We start from the raw sequence: 19296 nt of genomic DNA on the forward strand, positions 1-19296 counted from the left end.
CGGACCCTGCCTGACCCTGCCTCACCAGCCGTGCCACCAGCGGTCGCGGTGACATCTTCCAGTGACGGGTGCTCGAACGGAGCGGAAGTTGGGGCTGACGGACCTTCTTACGTTTCATCCTGCGAGCTGATGACGCCCAGCGGCCTCAATCGCCTGTAAGCCCTGGCACCCTTAATCCCCCCGGTGGTCTCCCCGGTGACGATGTCTGCCGGCGCAGCGGTGCTGCCAGCCCCTGCCAGCTCTAGCAGCCATAGAGCTGCGCGGGTATCAGCCCAGCAAGCTGTCATGTATGCCGCGGCAGCGGCGCTTAGCGCGCAGGGGCAGCGGCAAAGCGATTCGGAGCCTTGACGCGGTCCGGCGCCGTCCGGCGCCGTCATGACACGGAAGCTGGCGCTTGCGCTTGACGAGCCTGTTTAACCTGCCGATGCTAAGGCGCAGCCACCAGCCAGTTCGCAAATTTTCATTCTGTTTCATGGCTTAGAACTTTTAGTAGATGCCAGTAGCGAGCGTGAAGAGGCTGCCAAACTTCCATCGTCGGTCTGTCCCGAATGAATACGGACCGCTCACGTTACTGGCAAGCGATGGCAGCTGCGCGCGATGGCGATTGCATACAGTATATATAGCGCAGTTGACGCTGCACCCTGTCAATTCTATAACTAGTCCACAAACAGCATAATAGCGATTGACAGAACGACTGACAAACAACCGCCGCTTATTAGCGCCTGCATGCCGCTAGGACACTGCCCTACCTGTAATAATTAGCCAGCACCAACATGATATCGCAGCGCGTGAGCCTAGTGTTGGCAGCCTGCGCCTTCTGCACGCTCGCATGCGCGACTCTTCCCGGGAAGGCACAAGCCGACTCTGTTCTTGAAGGTAAGCAACGCCTCAGGTAGTATAGCTGTTGGTTTGATACTCAGGTGTCGACCGCGCGCAGTCTAAGTTCGTGCTTGAACGCTTGCTACTCACACGGCGGCTATTCGAGTCACCGCATGCCGGGCGGGATGTCAGACCCTGTGATGACCCGTGCTGCTTACCTCATAAACTGTAGGAGAACTTGATGTGCTGATACCAGAGCATCGCCCAATGGTCTACGTCCTCCGCGCCTCCAACGGAACAGCCATGCCGCTGTCTCTCTCCGAGGCTGCCGCTGCTTCCCTCATCCCGTACTCCGGCTACCGCATCCGCGTGCGCACGCCCGCTGCCTCCTCCCCGCCCCCGGCCGGGAAGCCCGCCCGCCGCCTGCTGCGAGGCCTGCTAGCATTGGACTCTACAAACTTCACCGGTGGCCTTGGAGTGAACGATACGCCACTGGATATTGACTCCTTTGAGATTTTGGGCCCCGGAGATGGCTCAGGCGGCGCTAAGGACACGCCCATGGGCCCCACCAATATCACCTCTGTCATCTTCCTCCTTAGCTTCTGCGGGTGAGTGTTGACGGCAGGGGCTGGGCGAATATGCTGTGGCTCGTTGCAATGGGAGCTGAGGCGCCAAAGCGTGCAGCACACGCGGCACTAACCACCGCAGCACGCAACACCAGCCCTAAACATCCCTTGAACCCTCGGCCCCGCCCTCCCGCTCCATCCCCGTCCGACCCCCCCCCCCCAGATACCGTCGCCCTGTGAGCGCAGCTGATTTCCGTGCCATGTGGTTCAACAATGCCACATCCACACCCACGAGCCGCAACATGCAGAACTACTGGAGCACCTGCTCCAACGGCTTCGCGCAGATGCCCGCCTCCAATCAGGTTAGTGGCCCCTTCTCGTCCTGTGCTGAACCCGCCCCGTCCTGTGCTGAACCCGTCCCCTTCCGCTCCACCCTGTGCGGACCCCGCACCGTCCGCTACGTAGGTGGTAGTCGAGGTAGACCTGCCTTGCGCCGGTGCCTACCTAGGCACGAAGTACAACAGCACGAACAACTGTCGCACCCAAGAACTGTACACCTGGCTGAACATGGCGGATGATTACGCCCGCCTGACGCTCAAGCTCAACATCAGCGCCATCAAGCAGCGCGTTGCGGTGCTCCCCACTGAGATGGACCCCTACTGCGGCTGGGCAGGTGAGCGGGCTCAGAGGGTCCTTCACACACAACACAAGGACGGCACATTGTTCCGGTGCCTACCAGTATGAGTCCGTGACTTTGTTGATCACAAGTCAAGCCGCAGCCCATCCTCCCGCTTCCGTGCATTGTGTTTGTGCCCAGGCCTGGCCAGCGTGGGGTGCGCCGGCACGCGCTGCTACACCTGGATCTCTGGCTCCTCCTCCAAGGACCTGTCCATCTATTTCCACGAGATGGGTGAGCTATGCACGACTGTTGTGTGTGCACTACGGTCGGTCTACTCTAAAGTAGCGTGTGTGGCCAGCAAGGATTGCCGTAGAGCCCGGCAAACGCCCCCTTTCAGCAGGTTTGACTTAATAACCGCCATACCGTCACAACGCCCCCGCCCCTTTCGACCCTACCTGCCTCGCTCACCTCAGGTCACAACATGGGTCTGGCTCACGCGAACTGGGCCAACACGCCCGACGATCCCTACGGCGACTTTACGTGCGCCATGGGCAGGTGCGTGGGTGGCTGCTGGGCGATGGCATTGGGCGGGGTCGGGTGCATGCCGTGCATGACAGTAGGTCAGCAGGAACTGAGCGGCTGACCGTCTTGACCCGATCCCTGCCCTCGTCGTCCTGTCTTCTTTCACTGTGTATGACCGTCCTCGGCCTTACATCTCCTGCCTCCGCCTGCAGCGGCGTGACCTGCTACAACGCCGCCAACACTTGGCGCCTGGGCTGGCTGGACACACTGCCTGGCGCCGCCCTCAACTCATCCAATTTCGCCACCGGCCGCTGGAGCACCTGGTCCCTGCCGCGCCAGTCGGCCGGCACCTCGCCCCAGTCCATCATTCGCATCATGCCCGATTGGGCTCCGCCGGCCTGGCGCCAAAACGCAACGCCGGGCGCATCCGCGGTGCCGGCATATTACGTGTCGCTGCGCGCGCGCCAGGCGCCGTTTGAGAACTGGTTCGGCACGGACCTTACCAACCCCGGCCGAGTGCTGGTACACACCTCCAACCTGACGCAGGTGGGTGAGGCCAGTAAAAGGCGGCAAGTGGGGGCGGGGCCGCGGATGCTGCGTGGGTACGTTACGTCTGGATGTGGGAAGAGGCGGGAGTGCGATGGCACTAACACTGCAAATCTGCAATGGATCTCGTGTACCTGGCACGACACTGACGGCTCTCCCTTTACTCCCTGGCACCTGCCGCGTGTCCATCCGTTCCTCTGCAGTCCTCCAACTCGTACCAGACCACAACGCTTCAGGCCGTGCTCGCCGCCAAGGGCCGCTACACCGCCGCCCTGCCGTACGGCATCACCATCCAGGTGCTCTCCATCAACGCCAGCACCGGCGCTGCCGTCAGCATCTGCCGCGCTGACCGCTCCGCTGAGAGCCCCAATGACGAGTCGTGCTATGACGGGCTCGACAACGACTGCAACGGCCTTGCTGACGACGCAGACCCTGCGTGCCAGCCGCCTTCGCCGCCGCCCAGCCCGCCACCGCCCAGCCCGCCTCCCTCCTCGCCGCCACCCAGCCCGACCCCCAGCCCCAAGCCACCAAGCCCCAAGCCGCCCAGCCCGACCCCAAGTCCCAAGCCGCCCAGCCCGACCCCAAGCCCCAAGCCGCCCAGCCCCAAGCCACCAAGCCCAAAGCCGCCCAGCCCAAAGCCGCCAAGCCCAAAGCCGCCCAGCCCAAAGCCACCAAGCGCTAGCCCTAAGTCCGCGTCTCCCACGCCGCCCAGCCCCACTCCATCTCCGCCGCCGCCGAGCCCAACCCCTTCGCCTCCTCCGCCCAAGAAGAAGAAGGCTTCACCCCCTCCGCCGCCGCCGAGCCCTACCCCGTCGCCTCCTCCGCCCAAGAAGAAGAAGAAAGACGCTTCGCCCCCTCCGTCACCGCCGAGCCCTACCCCTTCGCCGCCTCCGCCCAAGAAGAAGAAGAAAGACGCTTCACCCCCTCCACCTCCCTCTGCTCCCCCCTCCCCCACCCCGTCGCCGCCTCCTTCCAAGCGGGTTCGGAGATCGCCGCCGCCGGCTACTGGCGCTTAGACGCCTGCGGCGTGTACAGGGAGCTGTTGCGGCAGCCAACAGCCAAGTGCCAGTATGGGAGGCCTGCATGGAGCTTCCACTCCCAGGAAACATACATAGACAGATACATAGGCGCTCATCCAGGCCTGTGATAGCCTGATGGGTTCCTTCCTAGCTTCAGGTGCATCCCCATGCATAGCATGCCGCAGCGATGCCTTTGTTGTGTGCTTGAATGCGAAGATCCTTAACCTGATTGGCCTACACGCAGCCATTGGGACGGTGTTGGCGCGCTGCCATGTTCTGCGCATGTGCGTGTGTGGCGTGCGCTGCATAAGTGCGCCCCTCCAATGGGATCACTATTCATCCGAATGCAGGATTGCGTATGATGTATGAGTGCAGTGCACCTGATGTGCTGCCACCGCGGTTGTGTGCATCTGCAGCCTTGTCAGGGTGCAGGCGGCGGCACTCTATTTATCCTCACGAAGTATTGATGATACATGCAATTGTTACCCGATCTAGCCCCTCATGCTTTAGCGGCCTCATAGAAACTTATTTTGCTGGCGTGTTGCGGTGTTGCGATGGGACTGTTGATCAGTGATAGACCTCAGGATGCGGTCTGTGTCAGCTAATTGAACCGCTACCTAGCAACATTCAGCCGTACGGCTGTGTTTGGGGCCAGCTCTTGCAGCGCTCCTTGCAGCGCTGCAACGTGAAAATGCTTTTGAGGTAGAGTTCGGGCAGGCGACTGCAATAGTTGCTATCCCACTTCAGTCACGCAATTCAGTGACAATGTATCATTGCACTGCAATTCTGCCCGACCCCTGCTCTGCCCGGTCCGGCGACACTACCGTCATACTGTTACAGAGCCCTTCTGCCATATGGGCCCCACGCTGGTGTGGCAAATAACACACAGCTGGTTGTCCAGGGCTCTTTAACGCAAGTGGACAGGTCAAGCACCAGCCTGTGCAGCAATGAACGTTCCTCCACATTTGTCGACAAACCATGGAACTGAACGCTAGCGTTGGCCGCCCCTTCGGCCACCCCCGAGTTGGAAGTGTATTCCATCGGCTTCGGCTTGGTTGCTTTGTTGCCTGATTGCTTCCCTGACTCCCTGTGCTTGCCCGCCCGTTGCCCCAGCAAGCCACCCTACTCCAAGCAAGCGCAGTCACAACTATCAGCCCAGCACACTCCGCACACCGCCACCCATGTCACGGCTCACACGCACACCACACGCACACCACACGCTGCCTACAGCGGCCAGCTCACGCCACCAGCCCTGTGGACACGCTGAATGCGGGCACGGCCGTGATGGGCACGGGCTTGCCCTCCTCCGGCGGGAACACGGTGTCTGGCGCGGCGCCCGGCAGCTGCTCGGCCGTGAATGTGAGGCCCTCGTACTTGGGGTGCGCAGGCAGCGGCGGCTTGTCGGTGTCCTGTGTGCGGGGAAGGGGTGGTGAGCGGCCAGGATGAGGAGAATGAGGCAATGTCGGAGTGCTCCGCTTAGCGCTGAGTCCAGGCGCTTGGCCAGCTAATTGTGCGTACATTTCCAGAGCACACTCCTTGCGACGGCTGCCTTCACCGTTCCCGGCCCCGTGCTCTCACCTCGATGGGCTGCCCCTCCTCGTCCAGCTGCGGCTCGTCGCCACTGCCCGGCGGGATGCCGTACGCGCACGGCAGCGCCAGCGTGGGCCCCTCCTCCGCCTGGATGTGCTGTGCCGCAAAGCACGGCATGTCCAGCGTGCGGTGCCCCGTCAGCGTGTAGGTGGCGGTGCCGGCCGGCATGCCGCGCACAAACTCGCCCTCAAACCGCAGCGCTGGCTGCTCGTACGTGCCCTTGCCCACCAGCAGCCCCTTCTTCCACTCGCCGCGCAGGCAGCCGCGCGCCGTGTCCCAGTACACGCCCGGGCCGTGCTTCTGCCCCGCCGCCCAGGATCCGGTGTAGACTGAGCCGTCGGGGTAGCGGTACTGGCCTTGCCCCTCGAACTTGTCGGCCACGAACTCGCCCACATAGGTCCCGCCGTCGGGGAACACCATCACGCCGCGGCCGTGCCGCTTGCCGCCCGCGTACTCGCCCGCGTAGCCCGCGCCCGTGGCGAAGGCGTACAGCCCCGGCCCGTGCTTGACGTCGTCGGCGTAAGAGCCGAAGTAGGTGTCGCCGTTGGGGAAGGAGGAGCGGCTGGTGTCGCTGTCGCGCGCCGCGCCCGGGGCCAGGTCACCATCAAAGGCGAACAGGTTCTTCAAGTCGTGCTCAATGGCCTCCAGCGAGTCGCCGCCAAAGTTGAGGCCCAGCGCGCGGAAGCGCCACACGTGCGGCTTGGGGTCAGCGGTGATCTCCTCGCCCGACTCCTCTGCGGCCGCGGCGGCGGCGGCCTCTGCCGCCTTCTGCTTCTTTGTGGCCTCCAGGTAGGCCTTGAGCTGGTTGATGATGGTGTCCGGCTCCTGGCCGATGAAGGCCGCCACGTTGTCCACGCCCGCGCCGCGGAAGACGTTGAAGGCGCTGTCGGCGTATTCCTTGTACAGCTTCATGAGGGCAACCTGGGTTTGGATAGGGCGAGGGGGGTTGGAAGGTAGCAGGAGTAGGAGTGAGGGGGATGGTGTTGGAAACAAGGTGTTGTTGCTTGGTACCGAGCGCATGCAGCCAAAGCAACAGAACGCAGTCCACCCCTTATTTCTGTGGTGGATAAGCGGACCATGCATCCTGCAGCCCGGTACCATTCCTGCCCACCTGCGTGGTGGCCTTGTCGTCCTCATACTTGGACAGCACGCCGTAGTCTGCCAGCACCCGCTCCGGGTTGGGCGGCGCCGCCAGGCCCTGCTCCGCCGCCGCCGCCGCCGCGGCCACTGCCGCCTTGCTGCCGGGCAGCGGCGCCTCGCCGTTGCTGACGTCAACCAGGCGGCAGCGCACGGTGCGCACGCGCGTGAAGCCGTTCTCCTCGTCGTAGTTGGTGACCAGCAGCACCATGGAGCGCACCTGCGGGCGTGCACGTGCTTGTCATTGAGGTCAGTGTGAAGGTGAGAGCGGCATCGCGGCTCAAGCGCAACGCCCAACACGGCAACGCCCGGGCTTGGCCCTGCGCTTACGGTATTGATCACACCCTCCCTAGTCGCAGCCCTTCCTAAAGCGCCGTTTCCCTTTCTCCAATTTAATGAACGCTTTCCCAGATGCAGCCCCAGACGCACCTCCGCCGGCAGGTCGGGCACGTCCAGGTAGATGACATCGCGCTCCTTGAACTCGTAGGGGTCCACCTTGGGCGCGGGCGGCGGCGGCGGCGGCTCCTTGGGCTCACCGCCCTCGCCCTCCTCACCCTCCTCGCCCTCCTCCGGCTCCTGTGTCGGCGTGCAACGAGCGTGGCACTCAGCAACAATCCTGCTCAGCTCCAGGTAGCGGCAGCATGGCAATGTGGTGAACACCCATGGCGGCTTTTGTCCCCTGGATTGGGCAAAAGTCTTAAAGCCTCTCACCTCCTTCTCCTCTTCTTTCTCCTCCTCCTCGTCCTCCTCCGGCTCTGGCCGACCAGCGCGCGCGCCGGTGGCTTCGCGGTTACCGGTGCTGATGCTTTGCACCTCCTCACCCTGCGCCGGCAGTGTGGATTGTTGAGTCTCAGCAAACGAGTACGCTGTAGGCATGGCGCGCACGTGAATGTACACTATACGCTACCATGCGGCATGCAACCCCATCCTTTGTAGCAAGCACAGTGCACTACCCCTCAACCTGCAGCATGCCGCTCGCCTCCACCTACCTCCTTTCCCGCATTGCACACCTCTCGCGCGGCCGCACTCCCACGCCAGCCCACCCCGCACCGACGCCCACCCAGAACCACTTACGTCCTTGTTGTACATGACCAGGTTGTACTCCAGCGCCGGCTCTTCGGGCGGCTCCTCGCCCTCCTCCGTGGGGGGCGGCGGCGGCCAGAAGGTCCAGCTCAGGTCGATGCGCAGCTTCTTGACGGGCGCCGGCTCCGCCGCGCGGCCCGCAGACGCCTCGTCCAGTGACTGGTCCTGAAATTGCCGCGTGACGGGCACCTGTTGGGAAGGATACAGCGCGCGGTGGTGCACCCGGGCGGCGTGAGGTTGTAGTATTGCCGGTTACGGGTCGATTGCAACGCCACAGACCGTCCTCAAGTCCACGATGCATTTGCACCGCGTCCCTGCACCGGTGCGACCTGCCGATCTCAACTATCATACCATTTCCCGGCTGCTGTGGCGCTCGTTCACGGCACCCAGTGCAACCAACCTTCCCCCGCTGTCAGCTCACCCGCTCCGCCGGGTCGATGGCTTGAATGGCATCTGCCGCATCCAGCTGTACCCCGTGGTGGTCGCGCAGGTTGAGGATGGTCTGCTTCAGCTCTGGCACAATCAGCCCGGGTGAGTCAAAGGGGTGGCAGTCGCCCACGCTGCGAAGTGTCCATCCGCCCTCCGCCTGCATTCATCAAAGGGGCCCGTTTGAGCTGTGTACGGTATTGGTAGGAGGCGACATAGCACCCTAGCGGGGGTTGGCGCTATTGCAGGGGTGTAGCTCACGCGGCTGTAACAATAGCACACTTGTCCCAGCTTTCAACACCCCGGCCCCGCCCTGAACTCTCCTCCCAGGTACCCTCGCCCCGTGCGCGCAGCTGACTTCCGTGCTGACTCAAAAACGCCACATCCACACCCACGAGCCGCAACATGCAGAACTACTGGAGCTGCTCCAACGGCTTTGCGCAGATGCCCGCCTCCAATCAGGTTAGTGGCCCCATCCCGTCATGTGCTGAAATGTGCGAACCCCGCCAGGTAGTGGCACGGCGGATGCCTACGCCCGCCTGACATCCGATCCCGATACTATTTTCATCAATCAGCGCACGGCGGTGCCGCCAACTCAGGTTGACCCCTGCTGCGGCTGGGCAGGTAAGCGGGTGGCACTCTCCACCCCAGATGCAGCCCTGCATCCCACCCCAGCCGCACCTGCAGGTACATGACCGCGACGATGATGGACGACACGCCGCCCTGCGCCGCCAGCGGCTTCAGGTCGAACGACTGGTTGAAGGCCTGCCCGCCCACATCTGTGAATGGCGTGTGTAAGCGCACCAAGGGGATGCGGGTTTTGGTTGGCGCCTATTGCACACGCACGGGTGCCTGCCATAATTGGGGGCCTACGCGCGCTCCGGTGACCCGGTGTGCCAGTCTCCTATTCACTCCGTTCTTTCCCAAACGTACCTGAATACGATACTGCAAACTCCAGCTTGCTGCTGCTATCCAGGTCGTGCTTCTTGCCCGGGATGCTGGGAGCGCTCGCCACGAACAGCAGGACCTCCACCTGACGCTCAAACTTCTTTGGAAACATGTAGATGACATCATCCCCCTCCACCTGAACTGTCTCCTCCGGCAGCGCCTGCTTCTCAAAGCCCTTCACCAGCGCGCCGTCCAGGGCAGTCGGCTTGCGGGCATGGAGCGTGTCATGAAGCTGGCCCTTCACGTCTGCATGCACGCGTGATAGGGGTGGCTATCTGTCAAATGCGCCATATGTAGTGCAGTGCATATCGTTCAACGCCCGTGCGCATGAGAACAACACCCTTCGGCCCGCGGCATGCTGCACGACTCCTCCCTCAGTGGCGCGGCTCACCAAACGCAACGCACGACAGGTCAAAGTTCAGCTTCTCTTCTGGACTTGATTTAAAGTTGATACCAAAACTGCGAGCAAGAATCGGGAGTAAGTTTCTCAGCGTAAAGCAATGAGCTAGCTTATATGCTAGCATAGTGGCTCAAAGCACCTGTATTGGTCGCCTCTAAAGGGCAGCACGAACGGACCCAGCGCCATGGTCAGTATTGGTTCTCCAAACTGCCCTAAATGTGTTGCTAGACGTTGTTTACAGTTCCTGTGTAGCTTGTATATGAATAAATATACTCGGTTGGACTGAGGGCCGTGGGCAGGCCCTCCTCGAAGTCGCGACCGCCCCAATCCTTCACACTGTCCAGCAGCCCTGCTCCTGCCCCTAACAATTCTTAGTTACTCCTGCTATAAAATATTCACAGTTTCACTGCAGCCATTCCTCCCAGTAGCGCCCCACGGGCCGAGGTCCCTGCTCCGAGCCCCCTCTCAGCAAGTATCAGCGCGCCGCCCCAGCCATCCCCCACCGCGCATGCCCCTTGCAAGAGATGTGCACCGCTTGCTTCAACATGGGACCTTGAGCCCCGGCCCAAGGCCGCTCCGACCGGCTCCAAATGCCTCAAACTACCAGGAATCCAGGATCATTAATGCAAGTAAGGACGCACGAGCCCGCTTTACTCCGGGTTTCCAAGCAAGGAAGACGACGCGACCTGGTTGACCGTCCGCCGCATTCTCATGTCGGTCATCACGTGCCTGCTTTTCCGGCCGTGCACTGCGACACTTGCTGATCAGCAGCCAAATCATCTCCCAAGCCGCACATCCCCCCCGTCCAGCTCAGCCAGCTATGTGCATCCCTGCCGCACCTTTGCACACATCATACGCCCGCTGCATGCGTCATCTCATGGGAAACCAACAATGCATGTCACTTCTGCCAAACTGCTTTAAAAGCCTCACTTGCAAAGCAAGGTCGCCGGCCGCCGGCCTGCTTGTCTGCTACTGCCCATGCAATGACGAAACTCACCCTTCACTCTTCATTCCCACACTCCAACTCCTCCTGCCGCTCCTCCTCTTCCTCTGCCTCCTGCTCCTCTTCTAGCTCCACATCCTCGACGGCCTGCTGCCCATTCCTGGCCGTGGCCTCGGCAATGATGTGGTCGCTGAAGAGGTAGGTGGTGAAGCGGTCCCGCAGCCAGGCGTTCACGGACGCCCAGATGGGGTCGGGTGAGTCGGCCACGCTGCTCAGGTGCGCCCACTGCATGGGGCGCCATCGAGCAGGCATGAGCCAAGCATTGACATGGCACGGAGACGGGAGGCGGCGGCGTACGGGATCACAACGGTGCGGCAGCGCGGGCTCTTGACGGGATTATGTGGTGAAAGGCAGACGACGACTCCAATACCGTGGCAAGCGGCAAGAGCACGGGCAGTAATGAGCCACCGCCGTGCGCCTAGCCTCTAACCGTCCCACGCACCTTGACAACACCCTCCTCCGCCGTGTCGCCGTCATGGTCCTGCTTGGCCTTCTTGGCGCCACCCGCCGACTTCGCCTGCACGTGCACATGCGTACCATACGTATGAATCATCAGCATTCAGATTGGAATGGCTGCACGCGCCTTAGGAGCCCGATCCTGATTACGACACTGTGGCTCTTCCCACCTTGCGGCCACGCTCGCCGCCGTCCTCTCCTTGCTCATCCTCCGCCTCCGCCTCGGCCTCAGCTTCCGCCTCTGCGGCGGCCTGCGCCGCCGCCTCCGCTGCGCGCCTGAGCTGCTCGGTCTTGGCCTTTGCGGTGGCCACACTGCCGTCACAGCTGCACTTGATGGCGCCGTGCGTGTCGCACCTCGTGGTCGTGTTGACCTGCGGCGGCCCCGTGCGGTGGCGCCAGCAGACAGGAGTAATGCATACATGTCAGCATGTGGCTGCTGGTCGCTCGCAGCCCATACTTTGCGCCACCTGCCTCACAGGCCATTTAGCACGAGCACCCTCCCGCCGCTTCCGCACACATGCGTGAATGCCTGCTGCGCAACGTGCCCGCTCCTGCACGCAACCAAGACCAGTATCCCAGCCGAGTTAGGCTTCCAAACCAAGCAACCACCGACCTCGAACAGCGCGCGCAGCTCCTCAGCTGAGAAGGTTCGCGACTGGTCGTTGCTGTTGTCCACAATGGCGGCCGACAGGCCCTGCTTGGCCACTTGCCGCTGGTACACCTGTGTGCACGTGCGTGTTCCAAAGCATAAAGGGAAATGGGCGTTGTGCGTGCGCGCGCGCGCGGGTAGTGTAGATGGAAGATACGAGCACCGGTGAGTAGCATACTCAGCGAATTGCAAACGCTGAGCTGGTAGACTTGGGACAGAGGACAGCAATCGAGAGCGTCATCAATGGCAGGCATAGACGCTTGCAATGCGTGCGTGCTGCGTGCAGCGGCGCTCCCGCCCGGTATGCACACTCCACACACGCACTTTTTCCTCGATGGACCCGGTGGTGAGCAGGCGGTAGATCCACACCTTCTTCTTCTGGCCCTGCCGCCACACACGCGCCATGGCCTGCAGATCGTTGGCGGGGTTCCAGTCTGCGGGGGGCGCGCGCGCGGCGGACGTAAGTGCGAGAGGTGAGAGGTGATGCTCAAAACTGAACCCAAGGCTATGATGGAGCCAACCATCAGAAATCAGTGATGTAACTTGCGCACGGGAGTGCGGCCATCCCCTCGCTTGGATCTAGCAAGTTCCCCCCTGTAGCCACACCTCCTTTTGCACTCTCTGGGCTGGCTGGGTTGCAGTTGAATTGAATTCGGAGAACAACACACACACGCCAGCTCACCCGGGTCGAACAGCACCAGGCGGTTGGCGCCGATGATGTTGAGCCCCACGCCGCCGGCCTTGGAGCTGAGCAGCAGCAGGAAGGAGGGGTGCGCGGGGTCGTTGAAGCAGTCGACCAGTGGCTGCCGCTTCTTCACGTCGCAGCCGCCGTCCAGCCGCAGGAAGGCCCAGGCGTGCGCGCGGCACATCTGTGTGTATGTGCGGGTGTTGAGTGCGTGCGGAGTTCGCGTTGGGTGAGAAATAAACTGGGCGCGAGTCATGGCAGACTGTGCGGAGCAGTACTACTTCAATCCTCGGATGTATGCGGGTCTACAACTGCCGCCGTTACCTTCAGCAGCCCTGTACGAAATCGCTCACCCCCTCGAGGATGTCCAACGCCTCGGTGTAGTTGGACACCAGCACCACCTGCATACCAGCACACCGCAGGACGTACGACATGAACGACGGCAAGAAGCCGCCGTTTGGAAAGGTGGCCACGACTACAATACAAAGGAGGTGTGTTGATAGCAACAGGCAGAAGCACGCCTCCCACTACCTGCCCCGCATCGCCCCCCTCCCCCGCCGCCTGGGTCCACGCTTTCTGCAGACCCAATCTGATCATCACAGCAGCCACGCGCCAGCGCAGCCACACAGCCCCGCCGCATGGCCCCACCACCTATAACCGTCCGCACCTTGTCCCCGCTGCCGCTGTCGCGCACCGCCTTGAGCATCATCTCCAGCACCGCCACCTTGCCGCTGTGGTAGGCCTGGCAGCTGCCCGGCTTGTAGACCGGCGCCACACTCGCCTCGCCGAACAGCGGCAAGCAGCCCTCAAACCCAGTCACCACAGGCCGCCCGTCCGCGCCGCTCTTACACCCGTCGGCTCCGCCAGCTCCGCCGGCTCCGCCGCCGCGGCCGCCAGCCGCAACTTTCTTCTTCTTTGCGCCGCCAGGTCCACCGTCATCATCGGCGTCGGCGTCATTGTCAGCGCTGGCGCCCCAGGCGGCGGCGGCCGCTGTGGCGGCGGCGCGGCGCGGCGCGGCGCGCGCTTCTACGGGTGCTGCCGCTGGGGGAGGCGCCGCCCGCCTCATGGAGGCCGGGTTGAACATTTGGTAGATCTGGATGTGATTGTTGGGTTGCGTCATGGGCATGCAGGAGTGGCAACATGCACACTTTCAAGTTTGCGCACCGACGACTGTGCAGCGGGATGCAGTATGCACGGCTGCGGGTCGGGCTCCCTCTCGTTCCAAGATAGATTTACCGCGCGTGCACGTTTGTACCGCTCAACCGGCAACCGCAGTCTCGGCAGCTAGACACATACCGTACGTTGCGTACTCATGACCACAGCTGCCGGTGCTCACCAGGTCGGGGTGGCAGCACATCTTCTTGACTGCGAGCGCGCAATGAGAGAAGGAAGATGAGGTGAGGATACTTCAGGTGGATGGGGCTCGAGCTAGGAGCACCCTCAGCCAGCCAGAACCCAAGACGCATGCTTACGGGCAGTGATGGCAGCTAGCGTGGAGAGGTCTCCACCGCGTGCTGCAGCCGCAGCAGCCGGCCCTGTCGTCCCACACGCTCCTCCAGCCGCCGGCGCGTCCTTGCCGTCGCCATCGCCTGCGGCACCCGCCACCTCCGCCTCCGCGCCATCCACCGGCTCGGCCGTGACGCTGCCAGCAGCGGCGCGCTTGCCGCCTCCGCCTCCGCCCTGCGCCTTGGCAGCTTTGCGAGCTGCGATGGCACTGGCCTTCTCTCGAGCCGCTGCGCGGCCGTGGAGCGCGCGCACCTGCAGGGACAGGGAAGTGCAGTAATCAGATGCATAGTTTGTGCCGATCGCACCGTACTGAATGGCGAAACTTGCGCAAGAGCACGACGTGCTCAGCAAACGTCTCCGAAACATGTGCACCGCGAATACCGTATGCCCCTGCTTCAACAATGGCTAATGCAGCAGTGCTTCACATGCACGCACCACGGCGGGCGAGTTGAGGAAGAAGTTGTACAGCCGGGCCTGCAGCGTGCTCATCTTGCAAAACACCACCTGCGTGTGGAGCGCGAGGAGACTGGGTCGGGTCCAGGTCGAAGTGCATGATTGCGGGATGAATGCCTGCCACCATTCCATGCCCCAGCAGCCCCCAGCCCGCGTGCCCGCCATCCTTCGCCCCGCCCGCCATCACGCCTACACGCACCCCGCCATGCACCCCGGCCCTCCAGCGCCACCTTCACCGCCACCACCTGCGCGCACCCACCTGCTCCACCTTGGGCGGCAGGTACTTCTTCATGGTGTTGCAGGAGCGGCGCAGCATGTAGGTGCCGCACAGGGCCAGCATGGCGTCCATGCGCTCCATGCCCAGGGCCGCCTGGCGGTAGGTGGTAGGTGGTAGGTGGTCAGCTGGAAGGTAAGTAATGGTCAGGTCAGTACAATCAGGACGGGCGTGAAGATATGCATTGGTGATCAAAGGGCGTGTGTGAACAGTGTGTTTACGTGTGAGTGCCTTGCATAGACAACACGCGTGCCGCACGTCCTTGGCCTGTCCCCAACTCTGCAACTATTACCGTAACGCCATCCTGCACCCACCTCGGCGTCGCTGGCGTCAGCGTCGCTGCCGCGCTGTATGGGCAGCTCGTAGGTGCGTCTGAAGGCCGGCAGCTCGCCCAGCAGCCCCGGTACCGCGGTGGACATGACCGTGTAGAACTCCTGCAGCTTGTTCTGTGTGTGGGGAAGGGGGTGCCGGGGATGGAGCAGAGGGACGGAGGGGCGCAAATTACGGCAGCAGCCATAACAAGGGTTTATGGAAGAAGATGCTTCGTGGACGTGCTGCCTTCGCTTTCATTCAGCAGCGCATGCCGCAGTGGATGCACGCTGCCAGCGACAGGCGGGTAGGTGCGCGCACGCATGCGCGCACCTGGATGGGCGTGCCGGTCAGCAGCAGCCGCATGCGCGCCGGCAGCCCCGCCACCGCCTTGGTCAGCTGGCTGTCCACGTTCTTCAGGAAGTGGGCCTGTGGGCAGCGGCGTGAGGAACGGGGCAGGGAGCCAGGTGTCGGCGTGTCGTGGTACAACACGGTTTGTGGGACAAAATGCACACGCACACGCACGAGCGCACACACACACTTTCCGATTCGTTATTGAACACACACACACACACACACACACACACACACACACACACACACACAACGGCCTGTAAGTTTTGCTCCCTTGTGCTTGGTGAAAACAAACGCACTTCATCGCACAGCACGATGTCGATGTTCTTCTTGACCACGGCGTCGCGGTGGCTGCGGAACGTCTGGTAGCCCATCACCAGCACCTGCGCGCGCACGGACCGCAATGATGCAAGGCCGGCAGTGGGTCAGGACAATACGGTACACTAGGCCAGGGATGAGCAGGCCCGAGCAAGAGTGAGTCCCTTGTGCTCAATTCTGCGCGCATGTCCCCACCTGCGGCTTGCCGGCACGTGCTCCCGCAAACCCGCCGAAGGTACCAAGTGACTCCTTCACCTGCATAGGTCAGGAATCAAGAGGCACACATGTGTTGGCCCTCTACAGAGTTCTTGACACGCTCGTCAGGACGTTCAGTGCCTGCTTGCCTACCACCAAGTACGGCATACTGTAGCCTGCTTGCACTACGCACGCACCTTGTCCCCGCGCGTGTCGTCCACCACGACTGGCGCCACCCGGCCCTCCAGCCTGTGCAGCAGGAACGTACGGGCCAATCAACCCCTGCATGACTGGGTGTGCTGTGTGACCTAACCAAACCGTAGGCTGCCCTATCTAGCGACCTGCCTATGCTGCTGCAAAAGCACGTACGCCCGCTGCGGACTGCGGCCGTGTGTCCCGCCGCCACGCACGCACCAGAACTCCAGCTCCTTGCCCCAGTTGGCGACCAGCGAGGCCGGGCACAGCACCAGCGGCCGCACACATGTGGGCCGCCGCCCGTGCACACCGTCGCTCAGCAGCGTCCACAGCGCCGCGATGGCCTGCAGTGTGACGGCCGGTGCACGTGTGTGACTGAGTGTGGGTGACGAGCAGAGTTTCATGCGTTTGCGCCTGTGTGTGCTTGCGTGCGGTTATGTGTGTCAAAGCGTGTGCACGCAAGAGGACAGTAAGTGCAGTTCCAACTCATAGGCCAGAGCGTTGCACCCAGCCCCTGCTGGTCACGCCCGCCACGCCGCCGCGCACCTGAAAGGTCTTGCCCAGGCCCATGCCGTCGCACAGCACACAGCCCGAGTACTCCGGCTGGCGCAGGCCTGTAGGCAGCAGATGCGTGCGTACAAAGCTAAGTCAGCGCCATCGGTCCCAGGTCACAAGCTAGCAGCCCATCCGGCGGGTGCCCATCTGCGGCGTCCGCCCCTCCAGCTGCTTCCTCACCCGCAATGCACTGCACCATGAACTTGACTCCCTCGCGCTGGTGCGGCCGCAGCTTGCGCGCCAGGAACGGCGCCGCCCACAGCGCTGTCAGCCCGCCATGCTTGGGACCTGCTGCTGCACTCGCCACGGCTGCCGCCTCCACAGCCGGCACTGCAGCTGCGGCGGCATCGCCGGTGGCAGCCTCACCGCCGTCACCGCCTGTGGCGGCTGTAGCAGCAGTAGCAGCACTGCTGCTGCCACCGCCGCTGAGTTTGGCCTGCTTGGCCAGTAGCGCCTTCATGAGGGGTCCCTCCGGGTCCTGCTCCGCAGGGTCCCAGATGCACAGCGGCACCACAGGCGCGTCGTCCGGGTTGGCCTGCCATGCGAAAACCAGAGAGAAGAGGGCCGCATGCTTTAGGGGCATGCCTTCCTCCGGGTGAGGAGGCCTCATGTCCGTACCGACCGCTTCGGCACCAATAGGACAACAGGCACGCACATACAGCCATAGATAGCAGGGCCTTTCCACCAAAACAACTGCACACAAACACAGTTTCCTTCCCTTGTGGTCTCTAACACACGCACACGCACACGCACACGCACAAGCACGCACCTTGCCGTCGTCCTCGGGCTTGACTCCCGCCACCAGTGTGTTGAGGCCGTTGCGGAAGGCCTTGAGCGGCACCTGCGGCCCGCGCCGGATGCCCAGTGTGCCGCGCTGGCCCAGCGGCCCGGCGTAGTTGGGCAGTGGGCACTGCACGGCGGGGGGCGACATGAGCAAAGGAAGGTTGAAGGTAGGTAGAGGAGGGGACGGCTAAAGGCTGGAAATGGGAGTGGAGACGTGTGCCGCCCGACCCACATCAACTGGCGCCATACTCACCCCTACACACACCAGTGTCCGGGCACCCCTAAACGAACCCCGTACAGCGCACCTTGTACGGCTTCATGATGGCGGTGCAGCCGGCAGCCCCCGGCGCAGGCAGTGACCTCCGCGCCAGACCTAGGCTCCCTGCCGGCCGCTTCACGCCCGTCACCGTGCTGCTGCCGCCGCCTGCCCCACCTCCACCTCCAGTGCCACCACCGCTACTGCTGACACTGCCGACGCTCTGGCGGTTGCCGCCGCCAGAGGCAAGCGCACGGACGCAGTCGGCCGCAGCGGTCATGCTTTGCCGGCTCAGCGCAGCGCCGCTGCGTGTGCCGCCGACCGAGTTGCCACCAGACGCCGCACCCCTACCTCTGCTGAGGACGCGAACACCGCCGGACCGCTGCAGCCCCAATCCGCGGCCACCAGCAGGAGGGCCTCTCCCCGCCCCCGACCCAGATGCAGTTGCAGTGGCGGCTCTGCTGCTCCCTGCTGCCCCTTTCTCAGGAGACGATGGAGGTGATGCTGAGGTAGACATGCTCGGCGAGGCCTCGGGCGAGGCCTCATCAGCAGACGACGCCTCATTATCGGACGCCGCTTGCGAGGCCGCGGGCGCCGCTGCCGCCGTCGCCGTTGCCGCTGCCGCCGTCGCCGTTGCCGCCGCCGCTGCTGCCGTGGGTCGCCATGGCGCCGCCGCCGCCGCCGCTGGGGCTACCGGCGGCCGTGCGGCGGGCGGCAGACCCCGGCCTCGCCCCGTGCCCCCGCCCACAGTTGGCGCCGCGCCCAGGCCCACGCGCCCCACCGCCGCGCCTTTTGCCGCGGGTGCAGCTGCGGCCACCGCGACTGAAGCGGCAGGGGCCTTCGCCGCAACCGGCTTTGGCTTGGCTGCAGCTGCGGTGGTCGCTGCCGCGGGGCGTCCAACAGCAGCTGCTGCTGGCTTCTTCGCCACGGGCTCAGGTTTGCGCTTACGCGGAGGCAGGTCCTCAAAGTCGTCATCGTCGTCGCTCAGCGGCTCCGACTCGGGGTCAGCGTCCGAGTCCTGCTGGTCCGCGTCCTGTGCAGAAGGCGGAGAAAGGCCAGACAGCGTAGAAGGTCAGCCGATGAAATGCAGCAGCGGGAGTGCCCACACAGCCCTGAGTGAGCGCGAGCAGTTTAAAAACCCAACTCTGCAGCTTTGCCTTTGCCCTCCTGCATCCACGCAACACACCTCCATAGCTTCGTCGATGATGCCCACATCGCTGCCAGAGCCGCTGCTGGTCGTTCGCCGGCGCTGGGGCGCCCGCGGCTGCCCGGGCGGCAAGCTCGCCGTGGCAACCGCTCCCGCGGCGCGCCTCATTCCCACCTAGCACCTAGCGGTTGCTGCTGACTGCTGTGTGACGACGCTTGCCACTTGAGCAAACAAGCATTCAACGACAAGCGAAACCGCACGGCTGTGTGGGCCAGTTTAAACTTTCCCACACACCAACGCTCCGAAGAATAAGATGGCAACGCGGATCACGAGTCGAGTTACTTGACAGCATGCGTGATGAAAGGCCCGCCAAACAGCTGACACGGGGTAAAGCGGCTCAGAGCAGAACCGGCCCCATTCCCGCCGCACCCTCCTCCCATAGCCCCACGCACTCGACCCGCTCGCGCGCGCACCCCATCTGGG

General features: G+C 63.3%; 3 protein-coding genes across 3 annotated transcripts; 1 reads left to right on the top strand and 2 right to left on the bottom strand.

Annotated features, from left to right (window-relative positions):
- Nucleotides 1-489: 489 nt before the first annotated feature.
- CHLRE_03g201950v5 (uncharacterized protein) lies at nt 490-4921 on the top strand. The gene is made up of 8 exons (XM_043061380.1): nt 490-876; nt 1052-1427; nt 1609-1747; nt 1851-2058; nt 2203-2295; nt 2478-2559; nt 2739-3072; nt 3276-4921. The coding sequence occupies exons 2-8, from the start codon at nt 1123-1125 to the stop codon at nt 4086-4088; spliced, it is 1974 nt and encodes a 657-aa protein (XP_042926553.1). The 5' UTR covers nt 490-876; nt 1052-1122; the 3' UTR covers nt 4089-4921.
- CHLRE_03g201900v5 (uncharacterized protein) lies at nt 4914-9879 on the bottom strand. Its single transcript, XM_001693301.2, has 11 exons — nt 9815-9879; nt 9667-9734; nt 9261-9521; nt 9009-9106; nt 8323-8487; nt 7893-8090; nt 7530-7640; nt 7248-7394; nt 6793-7038; nt 5670-6602; nt 4914-5500 (listed from the first exon to the last, which is right to left on the bottom strand). Exons 1-11 carry the CDS (start codon nt 9859-9861, stop codon nt 5330-5332), a joined length of 2445 nt encoding a protein of 814 aa, XP_001693353.1. The 5' UTR covers nt 9862-9879; the 3' UTR covers nt 4914-5329.
- Nucleotides 9880-9933: 54 nt separating this feature from the next.
- Nucleotides 9934-19089, bottom strand: CHLRE_03g201850v5 (uncharacterized protein). The gene is made up of 23 exons (XM_043061377.1): nt 18853-19089; nt 17716-18699; nt 17397-17537; nt 16808-17162; nt 16619-16686; nt 16292-16416; nt 16075-16126; nt 15878-15937; nt 15664-15747; nt 15344-15439; nt 15016-15147; nt 14687-14797; nt 14410-14478; nt 13941-14226; nt 13805-13833; nt 13136-13561; nt 12822-12869; nt 12466-12652; nt 12108-12217; nt 11748-11855; nt 11305-11505; nt 11121-11195; nt 9934-10903 (listed from the first exon to the last, which is right to left on the bottom strand). The coding sequence occupies exons 1-23, from the start codon at nt 18979-18981 to the stop codon at nt 10676-10678; spliced, it is 4104 nt and encodes a 1367-aa protein (XP_042926554.1). The 5' UTR covers nt 18982-19089; the 3' UTR covers nt 9934-10675.
- Nucleotides 19090-19296: the final 207 nt, after the last annotated feature.

This window comes from Chlamydomonas reinhardtii, chromosome 3, assembly GCF_000002595.2.
Source record: "Chlamydomonas reinhardtii strain CC-503 cw92 mt+ chromosome 3, whole genome shotgun sequence".
Taxonomy (NCBI): domain Eukaryota; kingdom Viridiplantae; phylum Chlorophyta; class Chlorophyceae; order Chlamydomonadales; family Chlamydomonadaceae; genus Chlamydomonas; species Chlamydomonas reinhardtii.

Excerpts from the sequence above, each read along its gene's own strand:
- CHLRE_03g201950v5 (XM_043061380.1), top strand. The coding sequence starts at position 1,123 with ATGCCGCTGTCTCTCTCCGAGGCTGCCGCTGCTTCCCTCATCCCGTAC. Across the intron at positions 2,059-2,202 it reads CCCCTACTGCGGCTGGGCAG|GCCTGGCCAGCGTGGGGTGC; the intron begins GTGAGCGGGCTC and ends GTTTGTGCCCAG. Across the intron at positions 2,560-2,738 it reads TTTACGTGCGCCATGGGCAG|CGGCGTGACCTGCTACAACG; the intron begins GTGCGTGGGTGG and ends CTCCGCCTGCAG.
- CHLRE_03g201900v5 (XM_001693301.2), bottom strand. The coding sequence starts at position 9,861 with ATGGCGCTGGGTCCGTTCGTGCTGCCCTTTAGAGGCGACCAATACAG. Across the intron at positions 8,091-8,322 it reads CCATCGACCCGGCGGAGCGG|GTGCCCGTCACGCGGCAATT; the intron begins GTGAGCTGACAG and ends CCTTCCCAACAG. Across the intron at positions 7,641-7,892 it reads TGGTCATGTACAACAAGGAC|GGTGAGGAGGTGCAAAGCAT; the intron begins GTAAGTGGTTCT and ends CTGCCGGCGCAG.
- CHLRE_03g201850v5 (XM_043061377.1), bottom strand. The coding sequence starts at position 18,981 with ATGAGGCGCGCCGCGGGAGCGGTTGCCACGGCGAGCTTGCCGCCCGGG. Across the intron at positions 13,834-13,940 it reads GCTAGCTGCCATCACTGCCC|TCAAGAAGATGTGCTGCCAC; the intron begins GTAAGCATGCGT and ends GCGCGCTCGCAG. Across the intron at positions 11,506-11,747 it reads AGCTGCGCGCGCTGTTCGAG|GTCAACACGACCACGAGGTG; the intron begins GTCGGTGGTTGC and ends GGGCCGCCGCAG.